Genomic DNA, 19158 nt, shown 5'->3' with positions numbered 1-19158 from the left:
AAAATAGATTTGATTTGAAATAAAGCCAAAGGAGGTATTTTAGTTCACATTAATGCAGGATTTCACTGCAAACCAATTAAAATAATCATTTTATTAGCAGTACCCAAACACTTATATACTGCACTGTTAGCTCTATAGTTTTGTTTGTGTTTTACCAGAGCAAAGAGACCAGGCAGAGAATTAATTTGTTCATTTGCCGAGTTGATTTAGTAATAAATATTATAGCCATGTAGGTCTGGCAGCACACTGTTACCATGACAGTCTCAGAAGTACACTGTGTAATCTTTTAAATAACAAACCCACTTTAAACACGTTATTCTGCTATTCACATAGACTTTGCAGTTCAGCACATCAATGTTGAGTGCTTATGCTGGTTCTCCATTTAGAGAAGAATTCCTATATGAAGCTTAACTTAAAACTCTACCATAATTTATTTAAATGTTCCAGTGTTTCTGGATTTAGTTGTTGAGTTTAGTTTTTTTATATATACATTTTATATGTATGATTGTATCAACAGCCTTCTGCATTACACATGGACAGTGACAAGCAAAGTAGAACTGAAACTGCTGAAGTCTGTAAAACTCTTCTGGATTTTGAACAATCTATACTGAAACCTGATAAACAACAGTCACCGGAGTCTCCCAAAGCTCATGATGCTAATAAATTCAGTTCTGCTAATCTCACTGCTAAAGCAAAGAACTCTAAATCAGAAACAAAAACTGAGAAGACTCCTATGCACTCAGTAGGTAGTCTAGAGAAAATCAAACCATCACTGACAGAATCAGCGCAGCCAAGTGGAAATACTAATCTTCAACGAAACCAAGCACCTGTTGATACAAAAAGTTTCTCTGGGCATGCAGATATGCCAAGTTTCCAACCTTCTACGTTATCAGACAAAGAGGATAGGTTGGATATGCTACAAAATCCTGGATTTCATAGAAAAGAACATGATTCCAGATGTGTTTCCTACCAACAAGTTATCTCCACAGATAAAGAAATAAAAAAGACACAAACAATGGCAATCACAAATAAATTGGACACCGAACAAGCAAAAGCAGAAGATAAGCAGAGTTTTAAGAGTACCAGTTTTATTAAAAAGAAAAAAAAGAAAAGCAACATAGATGAAACGATTAATAGGGAAACAAAGACGACTGAAATAGCAATCTCCAAACAAATGAGTGAAACCAGCTTTCTGTATCATCAGACAAGTAGCACAGGGCATACGGATTCTACAGAGATAAAGGAAATTAGTCCTGAAATTGTAAAAACTGTCTGTCTGGTTGGTCAACCTATACTGAAACCTGAAAGGCAGCTGTCATCTGATGAAGGCAATGAATTCAGTTCTGAAATATCTACTGATTATACAACTGACTCTAAATCAGGAACAACTAAAAGTGAAGAAGATTGTATACAGTCATTAGACAATGTACAGGAAACGTCATTGGCCTTTCACTACTCACTACAACCAGGTCAGATTGAAAGTGGTCATCTTCAACGAATCCTGACTCCTGTTGGTGCAGAAAGATCTAGAGATGTTTCAGAAGTATTATACAGTGAGGTAATAGAAGTAAACTTGCTACAAAATCAGGAAATTCCTGTTACAAATTTGCCTGATGTCAGATATGATTCCTATCAGCAAAAAACCCAATCTACAAGGGACAGAGATGTCAGACAGGATACCACAGATGACCTAAATACTGAACAGACAAAAGAAGAACAAGAATATATTACATATAGACAGGGAATTAATCCAACACACAGAGTAGCTGTTTCTCATGGTCCATTATTAGAGGTTCTTGAAATTGTTACAAAAGAAACAATGAATCTGACAACTGATGTAACCCAGCCTGAATTGACAATGGGACTCTTGGACACTAACAACCAATGTATCACTATATCTGAAAAAATCAGCATATCCACATCGGCAAATGTTGATCAATCTAAATCTACACTTGACACAGTGGAGTGTGCCAAAGCTGGAGATACCACCAAATTCAATTTAAATTCAGAAAAGGATATTGTGCAGTCATTGCATAGTCAAGAAAAAATGGAAATGTCCTCACGTAATGAATCTGTGCAGCCAACTAATTCTGAAGAATACCAAATCACTGATTGGGCAAAAAGTTCCATTGGAGATGGTAGTCAACAAGTTTCACTGTTGTCTGTTAGTTGTCTTACAAACAAGGATATCCTACAAAATCAGAAAACTGAAACAACAGCAGAGATTAATGCTGGATCTGTTTCCTACCAAAAAGTTCCTCTATTTTCAGATCAGCACCAAGAGCAGAGAGCAATACCAAATGACAAAAATAAACCATATACAGAACAGGAAGATATTAATAATTCAGAAACTACAGTAGCAGAGGTTCTTGACATTTCTAAAACAGAAATTGACTTGTCGAGTGAGATACCTGATGCAAACCAGCCTGATTCCTGTATTGTGTTCATGGACAGTGACAAAAGTCTTAGTGCTACAAAAGTTTATAACATTATTCTGGATGCTGATCAACCAGCATTAAAACCTGAGAAGTTAACAGATGATCATGAATTTGGTCCTGAAAATCTTTCTGCTAAATCAGAGGACTTAAAATCAGAAAAAGCTAAATCTAATGAGGATTGTATGCAGTCACTGGAGAGTCTAGAGGAACCGAGTCAGACTGAAAATTCTGTCCAAATGCCTGCTGATATAAAAGGCCCTTGTGAAGAAGTAGATGTGTCACATCCAGTCAGAGATTCTTTAGAGGCAGTGCTGCAGAATCAGCCGATGCATACAAAAGAATCTGATGCCATCACTATAACTTGTCAGCAAAATTCTATATCTACAGATCAGAGCACAAATGAGAGACAACAGACTAAAATTGGAAATGACAAAAGTACAAATGAGCAAGATAGTGAACGGGCAGAAGCAGAAGACAGCCATTGTTCCAAGCGTTCGAAATCTATTAAGAAAAGAAAGAAGAAAAAGAGGCTGCTGAACACAGATGAGACAGTAACTAAAGAAGAGACAAAGATTGAAACAACAATCTCAGATGAAATGAATGAAGGCAGATTTCTGCAGGCAAATACAGAAGATTATATTATGTTCAGACCAGGAACTGAACCCACACATAGAAAAGCTGATTTTTTTCATGGTCAAGTTTCAGAGGCTTTTGAAATGTCTTCAACTGTAATTGACCTGAATCAGACATCTGATATAAATATGGATGCACTGCCGAATCAGGAAGATCCTACAACAGCTATGATCAATGTTGGATCTGTTTGCTACCAAAAAAACCCTGTGTCTCCAGATCAACAGCAACAACAAGAGCATGAGAGTGCAATCACAAATGAGAAAAATGAATCAGATACAAAACAGGGCGAAGTAGATTTTTCACAAGACTTGTTAAGTCGGATATCCAATACAAACCAGTCTGACATCTGTACACTATACGTTGACAGTGACACCCAAAGAAGCATTGATGCAAAAGTTTATACCCTCATTCTGGATGTTAATCAACCTGTGTTAGATGCTAAAAAGCAGCCGTCATCTGATGATAATGAATTTGGTCCTGACAATTCTGCTAAATCAGAAGACTTTAAATCAGAAAGAACAAAATCTAATGAGGATTTTATGCAGTCACTTGAGAGTCTAGAGAAAATGCAACCTAACGAACAAAGAGATTCAGCGCAAACAACTCCGAAGGAAAATGCTCGTTTTGATGCCATAATTATTTCCTATCAACAAAATACTTTACCTGTAGATCAAGAAAGAAAAGAGAGACAACAGACTGCAATTGGAAATGACAAAAACACAAACAATCTGGACACTGAACAGAAAAAAGGAAAAGACAGCCATTGTTCCAAGCATTCCAGTTCTATTAAGAAAAGAAAGAAGCAGAAGAAGCTGCTGGACACAGATCAGACAGCTACTCAAGATGAGACAAAGAGTAAAACAACAATTTCCAAAGAAATGAGTGAAGGCAGCTTTCTGCATCATCAGACCACGAGCACAAGGCATCTCGATTTCACAGACACAACACAGGGTGTATTGGAAGAAGAGGATGTGTTGCAAAATCAGAGAGTTGATACACCAAAAGAGCTCAATGTCAGAAGTGTTTCTTATCAGCTACACACTGCATCAATAGATTATGACACAGAAGACAGACAAGAAACAACAAACCAAAATGTCAAACTCACAAATGACCCAGAAACTATAGAGGAGATATCAGAGGGGGACAGCATTAAGTTAAGACAAGAAATCGAATACACACATGCTGAAAGTGATATTTCACATGGTCTAGTACCGGAGATTCTTCAAATGTCTAATACAGATATGAAACAGAAACAGGTCAATCCAGAAGAAGATCATATCACGTTCAGACAGGAGACTGAACCCACAAACAGTGATGCTGATGTTTCTCATGGACCAGAGGTTATTGAAATGTCTACAGCAGAAATGTATTTGTTAAATCAGACACCTGATGTAACCCAACCTAAATCTGGGACACTGCACATGGACAGTGAAAACCAAAGTAGCACTGGGACTGTAACAGTCTCTAAATCCATTCTGAATGTTGATGTGTCTGCAGTGATACCTGATGGGCAGCAGACAGTGGAATTTTTCAAAGCTGAAGATGATAATGATTTCAGTTCTGAAAATCCTACTGACAATGTATCAAACCTTAATGCAACCGTAACTCAAAGTGAAGCGGATCTTAGAGAGTCAAAACTTACAGAATCAATGCAGACACCTCAGCCTGAAAATGCTCATTTCCAACAACTCCGAACTCCAATAAGTATAGAAAGAACCATTGAAGATAGAAATTTGTCAAGTCAACAAGCTTTAATGTTACCTGTTAAGCATGTTACAGAAATGGACGTACTGGAAAATCAGGAAGTTGATATAACAACTGAGATGAATACTGGATCTGTTTGCTATAAAAAAGCCCCTGTATCTCCAGATCAGCAGCAACAACAAGGGAATGAGAGAGCAATCCCAATTGAAAAAAAGGATACTCATACAGAACAGAGCGAAGTTGATTTTTCAAACACTACACTAGCAGAAGTTCTTGACATTTCTAGAAAGGAAATCGACTTAAGTCAGATATCTGATGTAAACCAGACTGACACCGTTATGATACACATGGACAGTGATAACCAAAGTAGCCTTGGTGCTGCAAAAGTTTATACCATCATTCCGGATGCTGAACATGCAGTATTACCACCTGAGAGAAACCAGTCATCCAATGATAATAAATTTGAGCCTGACAATTCTGCTGCTAAATCAGAGGACTTTAAATCAAGAGGTTTCAAATCTAATGAGGATGGTATGCAGTCACTTGAGACTCTAGAGAAAATGCAGCCTAACCTACAAACAGATTCAGTGCAAACAAGTCGGACTGAAAAAGCTCCTCTTCAACAAGACCAAAACCCTGCTGCTATAGAAGATTCCTGTAGAAATGTAGATGTATTACATAAAGATTTTGAATTATCAGACAGAGATTCTATAGATGCAGATGTGCTGCAAATTCAGGCAGCTCATACAAAAGAATCTGATGCCATAATTATTTCCTATCAGCAAAATTCTGTATCTTTTGATCAGGAAAAAAAAGAGAGACAACAGATTGTAATTGAAAATAAAGAAAGTGCAAATAAGTTGGATAAAGAGCAGGCCAAAGCAGAAGATAGTCATCGTTTCAAGCATTCCAGATCTATTAAGAAAAGAAAAATGAAGAAGAGGCTGCTAAACACAGATCAGACAGCTCCTAAAGATGAGAAGAATAAAACAGAAATCTCCAAAGAAATGAGTGAAGGCAGCTTTCTGCATCATCAGACCACGAGCACAAGGCATCTCGATTCCACAGACACAACACAGGGTGCATTGGAAGAAGAGGATGTGTTGCAAAATCAGAGAATTGATACAACAAAAGATCTTAATATCAGAAGTGTTTCTTATCAGCTACACACTGCACCAATAGATTATGACACAGAAGAGAAACAAGAAACAACAAACCAAAATGCCAAACTCACAAATGACCCAGAAACTATACAGGAGATATCAGAGGAGGACAGCATCAAGTTTAGACAAGAAATTGAAAACACACATGCTGAAAGTGATATTTCACATGGTCTAGTACTGAAGATTATTCAAATGTCTAGAACAGATATAGAACAGAAACAGGTAAATCCAGAGGAAGATCATATCATGCTCAGACAGGAGACGGAACCCACAAACAGTGATGCTGATGTTTCTCATGGACCAGTATCAGAAATTCTTGAAATGTCTACACGAGAAATTGATTTGTTGAATCAGACACCTGATGTAACCCAACCTGAATCTGGGACACTGCACATGGACAGTGAAAACCAAAGTAGCACTGGGACTGTAACAGTCTCTAAGTCCATTCTGAATGTTAATGAGTCTGCAGTGATACCTGATGGGCAGCAGACAGTGGAATTTTTCAAAGCTGAAGATGATAATGATTTCAGTTCTGAAAATCCTATTGACAATGTATCAAACCTTAATGCAACCGTAACTCAAAGTGAAGCGGATCTTAGAGAGTCAATGGACAGTCTTGAGAAAACTCAACAAACCTCACTTACAGAATCAATGCAGACACCTCAGCCTGAAAATGCTCATTTCCAACAACTCCAAACTCCAATAAGTATAGAAAGAACCATTGAAGATAGAAATTTGTCAAGTCAACAAGCTTTAATGTTACCTGTTAAGCATGTTACAGAAATGGACGTACTGGAGAATCAGAAAACTGATATAATAACTGAGATGAATACTGGATCTGTTTGCTATAAAAAAGCCCCTGTATCGCCAGATCAGCAGCAACAACAAGGGAATGAGAGAGCAATCCCAACTGAGAAAAAGGATCCTTATACAGAACAGGGCGAAGTTGATTTTTCAAACACTACACTAGCAGAAGTTCTTGACATTTCTAGACAAGAAATTGACTTGTTAAGTCAGATATCTGATGCAAACCAGCCTGACACCTTAATGACACACATGGACAGTGATAACCAAAGTAGCCTTGGTGCTGCAAAAGTTTATACCATCATTCTTGATGTTGATCAACCAGTGTTAGAATCTGAGAGGAACCAGTCATCTGATGAGAATGAATTTGATCCTGATAATTCCTCTGCTAAATCAGAGTACTTTAAATCAGAAAGAACAAAATCTAATGAGGATCGTACGCAGTCACTTGGGAGTCTAGAGAACCTGCAGACTGTCAAACAAACAGATTCAGTGCAAACAAGTCGGACTGAAAATGCTCGTCTTCAACAAGACCAAACTCCTGCTGCTATAGAAGATTCCTATAGAGATGTAGATGTATCACATCATGAAGCTTCTAAATTATCAGACAGAGATTATACAGATGCAGATGTGCTGCAAATTCAAAATACTTTACCTGTAGATCAAAAAAGAAATAAGAGACAACAGACTGCAACTAAAAAAGACAAAAGTACAAATAATTTGGATAGTGACCAGGTGAAAGCAGAAGACAGCCATTGTTCCAAACATTCAAGTTCTATTAGGAAAAGAAAGAAGCAAAAGAAGCTGCTGGACACAGATCAGACAGCTACTGAAGAAGAGATAAAGGAAACAACAATTTCCAAAGAAATGAGTGAAGGCAGCTTTCTGCATCATCAGACCACGAGCACAAGGCATCTCGATTCCACAGACACAACACAGGGTGCATTGGAAGAAGAGGATGTGTTGCAAAATCAGAGAGTTGATACAACAAAAGATCTTAATATCAGAAGTGTTTCTTATCAGCTACACACTGCATCAATAGATTATAACACAGAAGAGAAACAAGAAACAACAAACCAAAATGCCAAACTCACAAATGACCCAGAAACTATAGAGGAGATGTTAGAGGAGGACAGCATCAAGTTTAGACAAGAAATTGAATACACACATGCTGAAAGTGATATTTCACATGGTCTAGTACCGGAGATTCTTCAAATGTCTAGAACAGATATAAAACAGAAACAGGTAAATCCAGAAGAAGATCATATCACGTTCAGACAGGAGACTGAACCCACAAACAGTGATGCTGATGTTTCTCATGGACCAGTATCAGAAATTCTTGAAATGACTACAGCAGAAATTGATTTGTTGAACCAGACACCTGATGTAACCCAACCTGAATCTGGGACACTGCACATGGACAGTGAAAACCAAAGTAGCACTGGGACTGTAACAGTCTCTAAGTCCATTCTGAATGTTGATGTGTCTGCAGTGATACCTGATGGGCAGCAGACAGTGGAATTTATCAAAGCTGAAGATGATAATGATTTCAGTTCTGAAAATCCTACTGACAATTCAGCAACCTTTAATGCAACTATAACTCAAAGTGAAGCGGATCTTAGAGAGTCAATGGACAGTCTTGAGAAAACTCAACCAACCTCACTTACAGAATCAATGCAGACACCTCAGCCTGAAAATGCTCATTTCCAACAACTCCAAACCCCAATAAGTATAGAAAGAACCATTGAAGATAGAAATTTGTCAAGTCAACAAGCTTTAATGTTACCTGTTAAGCATGTTACAGAAATGGACGTACTGGAGAATCAGGAAACTGATATAACAACTGAGATGGATACTGGATCTGTTTGCTATAAAAAAGCCCCTGTATCTCCAGATCAGCAGCAACAACAAGGGAATGAGAGAGCAATCCCAACTGAGAAAAAGGATCCTTATACAGAACAGGGCGAAGTTGATTTTTCAAACACTACACTAGCAGAGGTTCTTGACATTTCTAGACAAGAAATTGACTTGTTAAGTCAGATATCTGATACAAACCAGCCTGACACCTTAATGACACACATGGACAGTGATAACCAAAGTAGCCTTGGTGCTGCAAAAGTTTATACCATCATTCTTGATGTTGATCAACCAGTGTTAGAATCTGAGAGGAACCAGTCATCTGATGAGAATGAATTTGATCCTGATAATTCCTCTGCTAAATCAGAGTACTTTAAATCAGAAAGAACAAAATCTAATGAGGATCGTACGCAGTCACTTGGGAGTCTAGAGAACCTGCAGACTGTCAAACAAACAGATTCAGTGCAAACAAGTCGGACTGAAAATGCTCACCTTCAACAAAACCTAACTCCTGCTGCTATAGAAGATTCCTACAGAGATGTAGATGTATCACATCATGAAGCTTCTAAATTATCAGACAGAGATTATACAGATGCAGATGTGCTGCAAATTCAAAATACTTTACCTGTAGATCAAGAAAAAAATAAGAGACAACAGACTGCAACTAAAAAAGACAAATGTACAAATAATTTGGATAGTGACCAGGTGAAAGCAGAAGACAGCCATTGTTCCAAACATTCAAGTTCTATTAAGAAAAGAAAGAAGCAAAAGAAGCTGCTGGACACAGATCAGACAGCTACTGAAGAAGAGATAAAGGAAACAACAATTTCCAAAGAAATGAGTGAAGGCAGCTTTCTGCATCATCAGACCACGAGCACAAGGCATCTCGATTCCACAGACACAACACAGGGTGCATTGGAAGAAGAGGATGTTTTGCAAAATCAGAGAGTTGATACAACAAAAGATCTTAATGTCAGAAGTGTTTCTAATCAGCTACACACTGCATCAATAGATTATAATACAGAAGAGAAACAAGAAACAACAAACCAAAATGCCAAACTCACAAATGACCCAGAAACTATACAGGAGATATCGGAGGAGGACAGCATCAAGTTTAGACAAGAAATTGAATACACACATGCTGAAAGTGATATTTCACATGGTCTAGTACCGGAGATTCTTCAAATGTCTAGAACAGATATAGAACAGAAACAGGTAAATCCAGAAGAAGATCATATCACGTTCAGACAGGAGACTGAACCCACAAACAGTGATGATGTTTCTCATGGACCAGTATCAGAAATTCTTGAAATGTCTACACAAGAAATTGATTTGTTGAATCAGACACCTGATGTAACCCAACCTGAATCTGGGACACTGCACATGGACAGTAAAAACCAAAGTAGCACTGGGACTGTAACAGTCTCTAAATCCATTCTGAATGTTGATGTGTCTGCAGTGATACCTGATGGGCAGCAGACAGTGGAATTTATCAAAGCTGAAGATGATAATGATTTAAGTTCTGAAAATCCTACTGACAATTCAGCAACCTTTAATGCAACTATAACTCAAAGTGAAGCAGATCTTAGAGAGCTAATGGACAGTCTTGAGAAAACTCAACCAACCTCACTTACAGAATCAATGCAGACACCTCAGCCTGAAAATGCTCATTTCCAACAACTCCAAACCCCAATAAGTATAGAAAGAACCATTGAAAAAATAAATTTGTCAAGTCAACAGGCTTTAATGTTACCTGTAAAGCATGTTACAGAAATGGACGTACTGGAGAATCAGGAAGTTGATAAAACAACTAAGATGAATACTGGATCTGTTTGCTATAAAAAAGCCCCTGTATCTCCAGATCAGCAGCAACAACAAGGGAATGAGAAAGCAATCCCAATTGAGAAAAATGAACCAGATACAGAACAGGGCGAAGTTGATTTTTCAAACACTACACTAGCAGAGGTTCTTGACATTTCTAGACAAGAAATTGACTTGTTAAGTCAGATATCTGATACAAACCAGCCTGACACCTTAATGACACACATGGACAGTGATAACCAAAGTAGCCTTGGTGCTGCAAAAGTTTATACCATCATTCCGGATGCTGAACATGCAGTATTACCACCTGAGAGAAACCAGTCATCCAATGATAATAAATTTGAGCCTGACAATTCTGCTGCTAAATCAGAGGACTTTAAATCAAGAGGTTTCAAATCTAATGAGGATGGTATGCAGTCACTTGAGACTCTAGAGAAAATGCAGCCTAACCTACAAACAGATTCAGTGCAAACAAGTCGGACTGAAAAAGCTCCTCTTCAACAAGACCAAAACCCTGCTGCTATAGAAGATTCCTGTAGAAATGTAGATGTATTACATAAAGATTTTGAATTATCAGACAGAGATTCTATAGATGCAGATGTGCTGCAAATTCAGGCAGCTCATACAAAAGAATCTGATGCCATAATTATTTCCTATCAGCAAAATTCTGTATCTTTTGATCAGGAAAAAAAAGAGAGACAACAGATTGTAATTGAAAATAAAGAAAGTGCAAATAAGTTGGATAAAGAGCAGGCCAAAGCAGAAGATAGTCATCGTTTCAAGCATTCCAGATCTATTAAGAAAAGAAAAATGAAGAAGAGGCTGCTAAATACAGATCAGACAGCTCCTAAAGATGAGAGGAATAAAACAGAAATCTCCAAAGAAATGAGTGAAGGCAGCTTTCTGCATCATCAGACCACGAGCACAAGGCATCTCGATTCCACAGACACAACACAGGGTGCATTGGAAGAAGAGGATGTGTTGCAAAATCAGAGAATTGATACAACAAAAGATCTTAATATCAGAAGTGTTTCTTATCAGCTACACACTGCACCAATAGATTATGACACAGAAGAGAAACAAGAAACAACAAACCAAAATGCCAAACTCACAAATGACCCAGAAACTATACAGGAGATATCAGAGGAGGACAGCATCAAGTTTAGACAAGAAATTGAAAACACACATGCTGAAAGTGATATTTCACATGGTCTAGTACTGAAGATTATTCAAATGTCTAGAACAGATATAGAACAGAAACAGGTAAATCCAGAAGAAGATCATATCATGCTCAGACAGGAGACTGAACCCACAAACAGTGATGCTGATGTTTCTCATGGACCAGTATCAGAAATTCTTGAAATGTCTACAGCAGAAATTGATTTGTTGAACCAGACACCTGATGTAACCCAACTTGAATCTGGGACACTGCACATGGACAGTGAAAACCAAAGTAGCACTGGGACTGTAACAGTCTCTAAATCCATTCTGAATGTTAATGAGTCTGCAGTGATACCTGATGGGCAGCAGACAGTGGAATTTTTCAAAGCTGAAGATGATAATGATTTCAGTTCTGAAAATCCTATTGACAATGTATCAAACCTTAATGCAACCGTAACTCAAAGTGAAGCGGATCTTAGAGAGTCAATGGACAGTCTTGAGAAAACTCAACAAACCTCACTTACAGAATCAATGCAGACACCTCAGCCTGAAAATGCTCATTTCCAACAACTCCAAACCCCAATAAGTATAGAAAGAACCATTGAAGATAGAAATTTGTCAAGTCAACAAGCTTTAATGTTACCTGTTAAGCATGTTACAGAAATGGACGTACTGGAGAATCAGGAAACTGATATAACAACTGAGATGGATACTGGATCTGTTTGCTATAAAAAAGCCCCTGTATCGCCAGATCAGCAGCAACAACAAGGGAATGAGAGAGCAATCCCAACTGAGAAAAAGGATCCTTATACAGAACAGGGCGAAGTTGATTTTTCAAACACTACACTAGCAGAAGTTCTTGACATTTCTAGACAAGAAATTGACTTGTTAAGTCAGATATCTGATGCAAACCAGCCTGACACCTTAATGACACACATGGACAGTGATAACCAAAGTAGCCTTGGTGCTGCAAAAGTTTATACCATCATTCTTGATGTTGATCAACCAGTGTTAGAATCTGAGAGGAACCAGTCATCTGATGAGAATGAATTTGATCCTGATAATTCCTCTGCTAAATCAGAGTACTTTAAATCAGAAAGAACAAAATCTAATGAGGATCGTACGCAGTCACTTGGGAGTCTAGAGAACCTGCAGACTGTCAAACAAACAGATTCAGTGCAAACAAGTCGGACTGAAAATGCTCGTCTTCAACAAGACCAAACTCCTGCTGCTATAGAAGATTCCTATAGAGATGTAGATGTATCACATCATGAAGCTTCTAAATTATCAGACAGAGATTATACAGATGCAGATGTGCTGCAAATTCAAAATACTTTACCTGTAGATCAAAAAAGAAATAAGAGACAACAGACTGCAACTAAAAAAGACAAAAGTACAAATAATTTGGATAGTGACCAGGTGAAAGCAGAAGACAGCCATTGTTCCAAACATTCAAGTTCTATTAGGAAAAGAAAGAAGCAAAAGAAGCTGCTGGACACAGATCAGACAGCTACTGAAGAAGAGATAAAGGAAACAACAATTTCCAAAGAAATGAGTGAAGGCAGCTTTCTGCATCATCAGACCACGAGCACAAGGCATCTCGATTCCACAGACACAACACAGGGTGCATTGGAAGAAGAGGATGTGTTGCAAAATCAGAGAGTTGATACAACAAAAGATCTTAATATCAGAAGTGTTTCTTATCAGCTACACACTGCATCAATAGATTATAACACAGAAGAGAAACAAGAAACAACAAACCAAAATGCCAAACTCACAAATGACCCAGAAACTATAGAGGAGATGTTAGAGGAGGACAGCATCAAGTTTAGACAAGAAATTGAATACACACATGCTGAAAGTGATATTTCACATGGTCTAGTACCGGAGATTCTTCAAATGTCTAGAACAGATATAAAACAGAAACAGGTAAATCCAGAAGAAGATCATATCACGTTCAGACAGGAGACTGAACCCACAAACAGTGATGCTGATGTTTCTCATGGACCAGTATCAGAAATTCTTGAAATGACTACAGCAGAAATTGATTTGTTGAACCAGACACCTGATGTAACCCAACCTGAATCTGGGACACTGCACATGGACAGTGAAAACCAAAGTAGCACTGGGACTGTAACAGTCTCTAAGTCCATTCTGAATGTTGATGTGTCTGCAGTGATACCTGATGGGCAGCAGACAGTGGAATTTATCAAAGCTGAAGATGATAATGATTTCAGTTCTGAAAATCCTACTGACAATTCAGCAACCTTTAATGCAACTATAACTCAAAGTGAAGCGGATCTTAGAGAGTCAATGGACAGTCTTGAGAAAACTCAACCAACCTCACTTACAGAATCAATGCAGACACCTCAGCCTGAAAATGCTCATTTCCAACAACTCCAAACCCCAATAAGTATAGAAAGAACCATTGAAGATAGAAATTTGTCAAGTCAACAAGCTTTAATGTTACCTGTTAAGCATGTTACAGAAATGGACGTACTGGAGAATCAGGAAACTGATATAACAACTGAGATGGATACTGGATCTGTTTGCTATAAAAAAGCCCCTGTATCTCCAGATCAGCAGCAACAACAAGGGAATGAGAGAGCAATCCCAACTGAGAAAAAGGATCCTTATACAGAACAGGGCGAAGTTGATTTTTCAAACACTACACTAGCAGAGGTTCTTGACATTTCTAGACAAGAAATTGACTTGTTAAGTCAGATATCTGATACAAACCAGCCTGACACCTTAATGACACACATGGACAGTGATAACCAAAGTAGCCTTGGTGCTGCAAAAGTTTATACCATCATTCTTGATGTTGATCAACCAGTGTTAGAATCTGAGAGGAACCAGTCATCTGATGAGAATGAATTTGATCCTGATAATTCCTCTGCTAAATCAGAGTACTTTAAATCAGAAAGAACAAAATCTAATGAGGATCGTACGCAGTCACTTGGGAGTCTAGAGAACCTGCAGACTGTCAAACAAACAGATTCAGTGCAAACAAGTCGGACTGAAAATGCTCACCTTCAACAAAACCTAACTCCTGCTGCTATAGAAGATTCCTACAGAGATGTAGATGTATCACATCATGAAGCTTCTAAATTATCAGACAGAGATTATACAGATGCAGATGTGCTGCAAATTCAAAATACTTTACCTGTAGATCAAGAAAAAAATAAGAGACAACAGACTGCAACTAAAAAAGACAAATGTACAAATAATTTGGATAGTGACCAGGTGAAAGCAGAAGACAGCCATTGTTCCAAACATTCAAGTTCTATTAAGAAAAGAAAGAAGCAAAAGAAGCTGCTGGACACAGATCAGACAGCTACTGAAGAAGAGATAAAGGAAACAACAATTTCCAAAGAAATGAGTGAAGGCAGCTTTCTGCATCATCAGACCACGAGCACAAGGCATCTCGATTCCACAGACACAACACAGGGTGCATTGGAAGAAGAGGATGTTTTGCAAAATCAGAGAGTTGATACAACAAAAGATCTTAATGTCAGAAGTGTTTCTAATCAGCTACACACTGCATCAATAGATTATAATACAGAAGAGAAACAAGAAACAACAAACCAAAATGCCAAACTCACAAATGACCCAGAAACTATACAGGAGATATCGGAGGAGGACAGCATCAAGTTTAGACAAGAAATTGAATACACACATGCTGAAAGTGATATTTCACATGGTCTAGTACCGGAGATTCTTCAAATGTCTAGAACAGATATAGAACAGAAACAGGTAAATCCAGAAGAAGATCATATCACGTTCAGACAGGAGACTGAACCCACAAACAGTGATGATGTTTCTCATGGACCAGTATCAGAAATTCTTGAAATGTCTACACAAGAAATTGATTTGTTGAATCAGACACCTGATGTAACCCAACCTGAATCTGGGACACTGCACATGGACAGTAAAAACCAAAGTAGCACTGGGACTGTAACAGTCTCTAAATCCATTCTGAATGTTGATGTGTCTGCAGTGATACCTGATGGGCAGCAGACAGTGGAATTTATCAAAGCTGAAGATGATAATGATTTAAGTTCTGAAAATCCTACTGACAATTCAGCAACCTTTAATGCAACTATAACTCAAAGTGAAGCAGATCTTAGAGAGCTAATGGACAGTCTTGAGAAAACTCAACCAACCTCACTTACAGAATCAATGCAGACACCTCAGCCTGAAAATGCTCATTTCCAACAACTCCAAACCCCAATAAGTATAGAAAGAACCATTGAAAAAATAAATTTGTCAAGTCAACAGGCTTTAATGTTACCTGTAAAGCATGTTACAGAAATGGACGTACTGGAGAATCAGGAAGTTGATAAAACAACTAAGATGAATACTGGATCTGTTTGCTATAAAAAAGCCCCTGTATCTCCAGATCAGCAGCAACAACAAGGGAATGAGAAAGCAATCCCAATTGAGAAAAATGAACCAGATACAGAACAGGGCGAAGTTGATTTTTCAAACACTACACTAGCAGAGGTTCTTGACATTTCTAGACAAGAAATTGACTTGTTAAGTCAGATATCTGATACAAACCAGCCTGACACCTTAATGACACACATGGACAGTGATAACCAAAGTAGCCTTGGTGCTGCAAAAGTTTATACCATCATTCCGGATGCTGAACATGCAGTATTACCACCTGAGAGAAACCAGTCATCCAATGATAATAAATTTGAGCCTGACAATTCTGCTGCTAAATCAGAGGACTTTAAATCAAGAGGTTTCAAATCTAATGAGGATGGTATGCAGTCACTTGAGACTCTAGAGAAAATGCAGCCTAACCTACAAACAGATTCAGTGCAAACAAGTCGGACTGAAAAAGCTCCTCTTCAACAAGACCAAAACCCTGCTGCTATAGAAGATTCCTGTAGAAATGTAGATGTATTACATAAAGATTTTGAATTATCAGACAGAGATTCTATAGATGCAGATGTGCTGCAAATTCAGGCAGCTCATACAAAAGAATCTGATGCCATAATTATTTCCTATCAGCAAAATTCTGTATCTTTTGATCAGGAAAAAAAAGAGAGACAACAGATTGTAATTGAAAATAAAGAAAGTGCAAATAAGTTGGATAAAGAGCAGGCCAAAGCAGAAGATAGTCATCGTTTCAAGCATTCCAGATCTATTAAGAAAAGAAAAATGAAGAAGAGGCTGCTAAATACAGATCAGACAGCTCCTAAAGATGAGAGGAATAAAACAGAAATCTCCAAAGAAATGAGTGAAGGCAGCTTTCTGCATCATCAGACCACGAGCACAAGGCATCTCGATTCCACAGACACAACACAGGGTGCATTGGAAGAAGAGGATGTGTTGCAAAATCAGAGAATTGATACAACAAAAGATCTTAATATCAGAAGTGTTTCTTATCAGCTACACACTGCACCAATAGATTATGACACAGAAGAGAAACAAGAAACAACAAACCAAAATGCCAAACTCACAAATGACCCAGAAACTATACAGGAGATATCAGAGGAGGACAGCATCAAGTTTAGACAAGAAATTGAAAACACACATGCTGAAAGTGATATTTCACATGGTCTAGTACTGAAGATTATTCAAATGTCTAGAACAGATATAGAACAGAAACAGGTAAATCCAGAAGAAGATCATATCATGCTCAGACAGGAGACTGAACCCACAAACAGTGATGCTGATGTTTCTCATGGACCAGTATCAGAAATTCTTGAAATGTCTACAGCAGAAATTGATTTGTTGAACCAGACACCTGATGTAACCCAACTTGAATCTGGGACACTGCACATGGACAGTGAAAACCAAAGTAGCACTGGGACTGTAACAGTCTCTAAATCCATTCTGAATGTTAATGAGTCTGCAGTGATACCTGATGGGCAGCAGACAGTGGAATTTTTCAAAGCTGAAGATGATAATGATTTCAGTTCTGAAAATCCTATTGACAATGTATCAAACCTTAATGCAACCGTAACTCAAAGTGAAGCGGATCTTAGAGAGTCAATGGACAGTCTTGAGAAAACTCAACAAACCTCACTTACAGAATCAATGCAGACACCTCAGCCTGAAAATGCTCATTTCCAACAACTCCAAACCCCAATAAGTATAGAAAGAACCATTGAAGATAGAAATTTGTCAAGTCAACAAGCTTTAATGTTACCTGTTAAGCATGTTACAGAAATGGACGTACTGGAGAATCAGGAAACTGATATAACAACTGAGATGGATACTGGATCTGTTTGCTATAAAAAAGCCCCTGTATCGCCAGATCAGCAGCAACAACAAGGGAATGAGAGAGCAATCCCAACTGAGAAAAAGGATCCTTATACAGAACAGGGCGAAGTTGATTTTTCAAACACTACACTAGCAGAAGTTCTTGACATTTCTAGACAAGAAATTGACTTGTTAAGTCAGATATCTGATGCAAACCAGCCTGACACCTTAATGACACACATGGACAGTGATAACCAAAGTAGCCTTGGTGCTGCAAAAGTTTATACCATCATTCTTGATGTTGATCAACCAGTGTTAGAATCTGAGAGGAACCAGTCATCTGATGAGAATGAATTTGATCCTGATAATTCCTCTGCTAAATCAGAGTACTTTAAATCAGAAAGAACAAAATCTAATGAGGATCGTACGCAGTCACTTGGGAGTCTAGAGAACCTGCAGACTGTCAAACAAACAGATTCAGTGCAAACAAGTCGGACTGAAAATGCTCGTCTTCAACAAGACCAAACTCCTGCTGCTATAGAAGATTCCTATAGAGATGTAGATGTATCACATCATGAAGCTTCTAAATTATCAGACAGAGATTATACAGATGCAGATGTGCTGCAAATTCAAAATACTTTACCTGTAGATCAAAAAAGAAATAAGAGACAACAGACTGCAACTAAAAAAGACAAAAGTACAAATAATTTGGATAGTGACCAGGTGAAAGCAGAAGACAGCCATTGTTCCAAACATTCAAGTTCTATTAGGAAAAGAAAGAAGCAAAAGAAGCTGCTGGACACAGATCAGACAGCTACTGAAGAAGAGATAAAGGAAACAACAATTTCCAAAGAAATGAGTGAAGGCAGCTTTCTGCATCATCAGACCACGAGCACAAGGCATCTCGATTCCACAGACACAACACAGGGTGCATTGGAAGAAGAGGATGTGTTGCAAAATCAGAGAGTTGATACAACAAAAGATCTTAATATCAGAAGTGTTTCTTATCAGCTACACACTGCATCAATAGATTATAACACAGAAGAGAAACAAGAAACAACAAACCAAAATGCCAAACTCACAAATGACCCAGAAACTATAGAGGAGATGTTAGAGGAGGACAGCATCAAGTTTAGACAAGAAATTGAATACACACATGCTGAAAGTGATATTTCACATGGTCTAGTACCGGAGATTCTTCAAATGTCTAGAACAGATATAAAACAGAAACAGGTAAATCCAGAAGAAGATCATATCACGTTCAGACAGGAGACTGAACCCACAAACAGTGATGCTGATGTTTCTCATGGACCAGTATCAGAAATTCTTGAAATGACTACAGCAGAAATTGATTTGTT

General features: G+C 38.0%; 1 protein-coding gene across 1 annotated transcript in view; it reads left to right on the top strand.

The window, feature by feature from the left end:
• Positions 1–19158, top strand: part of LOC310738450 (uncharacterized protein) — a gene marked incomplete at its 3' end in the record, with an annotated part of 65620 nt that overhangs the window by 31540 nt on the left and 14922 nt on the right. The window contains exons 44-46 of the mRNA XM_083563433.1: positions 518–8068; positions 8120–13591; positions 13643–19114. Coding sequence (XP_083419559.1) covers positions 518–8068; positions 8120–13591; positions 13643–19114 — 18495 coding nt within the window. The remainder of the gene's footprint in view (positions 1–517; positions 8069–8119; positions 13592–13642; positions 19115–19158) is intronic.

Source organism: Silurus aristotelis, assembly GCF_946808225.1.
Source record: "Silurus aristotelis genome assembly, chromosome: 15".
Lineage (NCBI taxonomy): Eukaryota > Metazoa > Chordata > Actinopteri > Siluriformes > Siluridae > Silurus > Silurus aristotelis.
The sequence above is the reverse complement of the archived record's forward strand: the minus strand, read 5'-3'. Positions and strand labels throughout refer to the sequence as shown.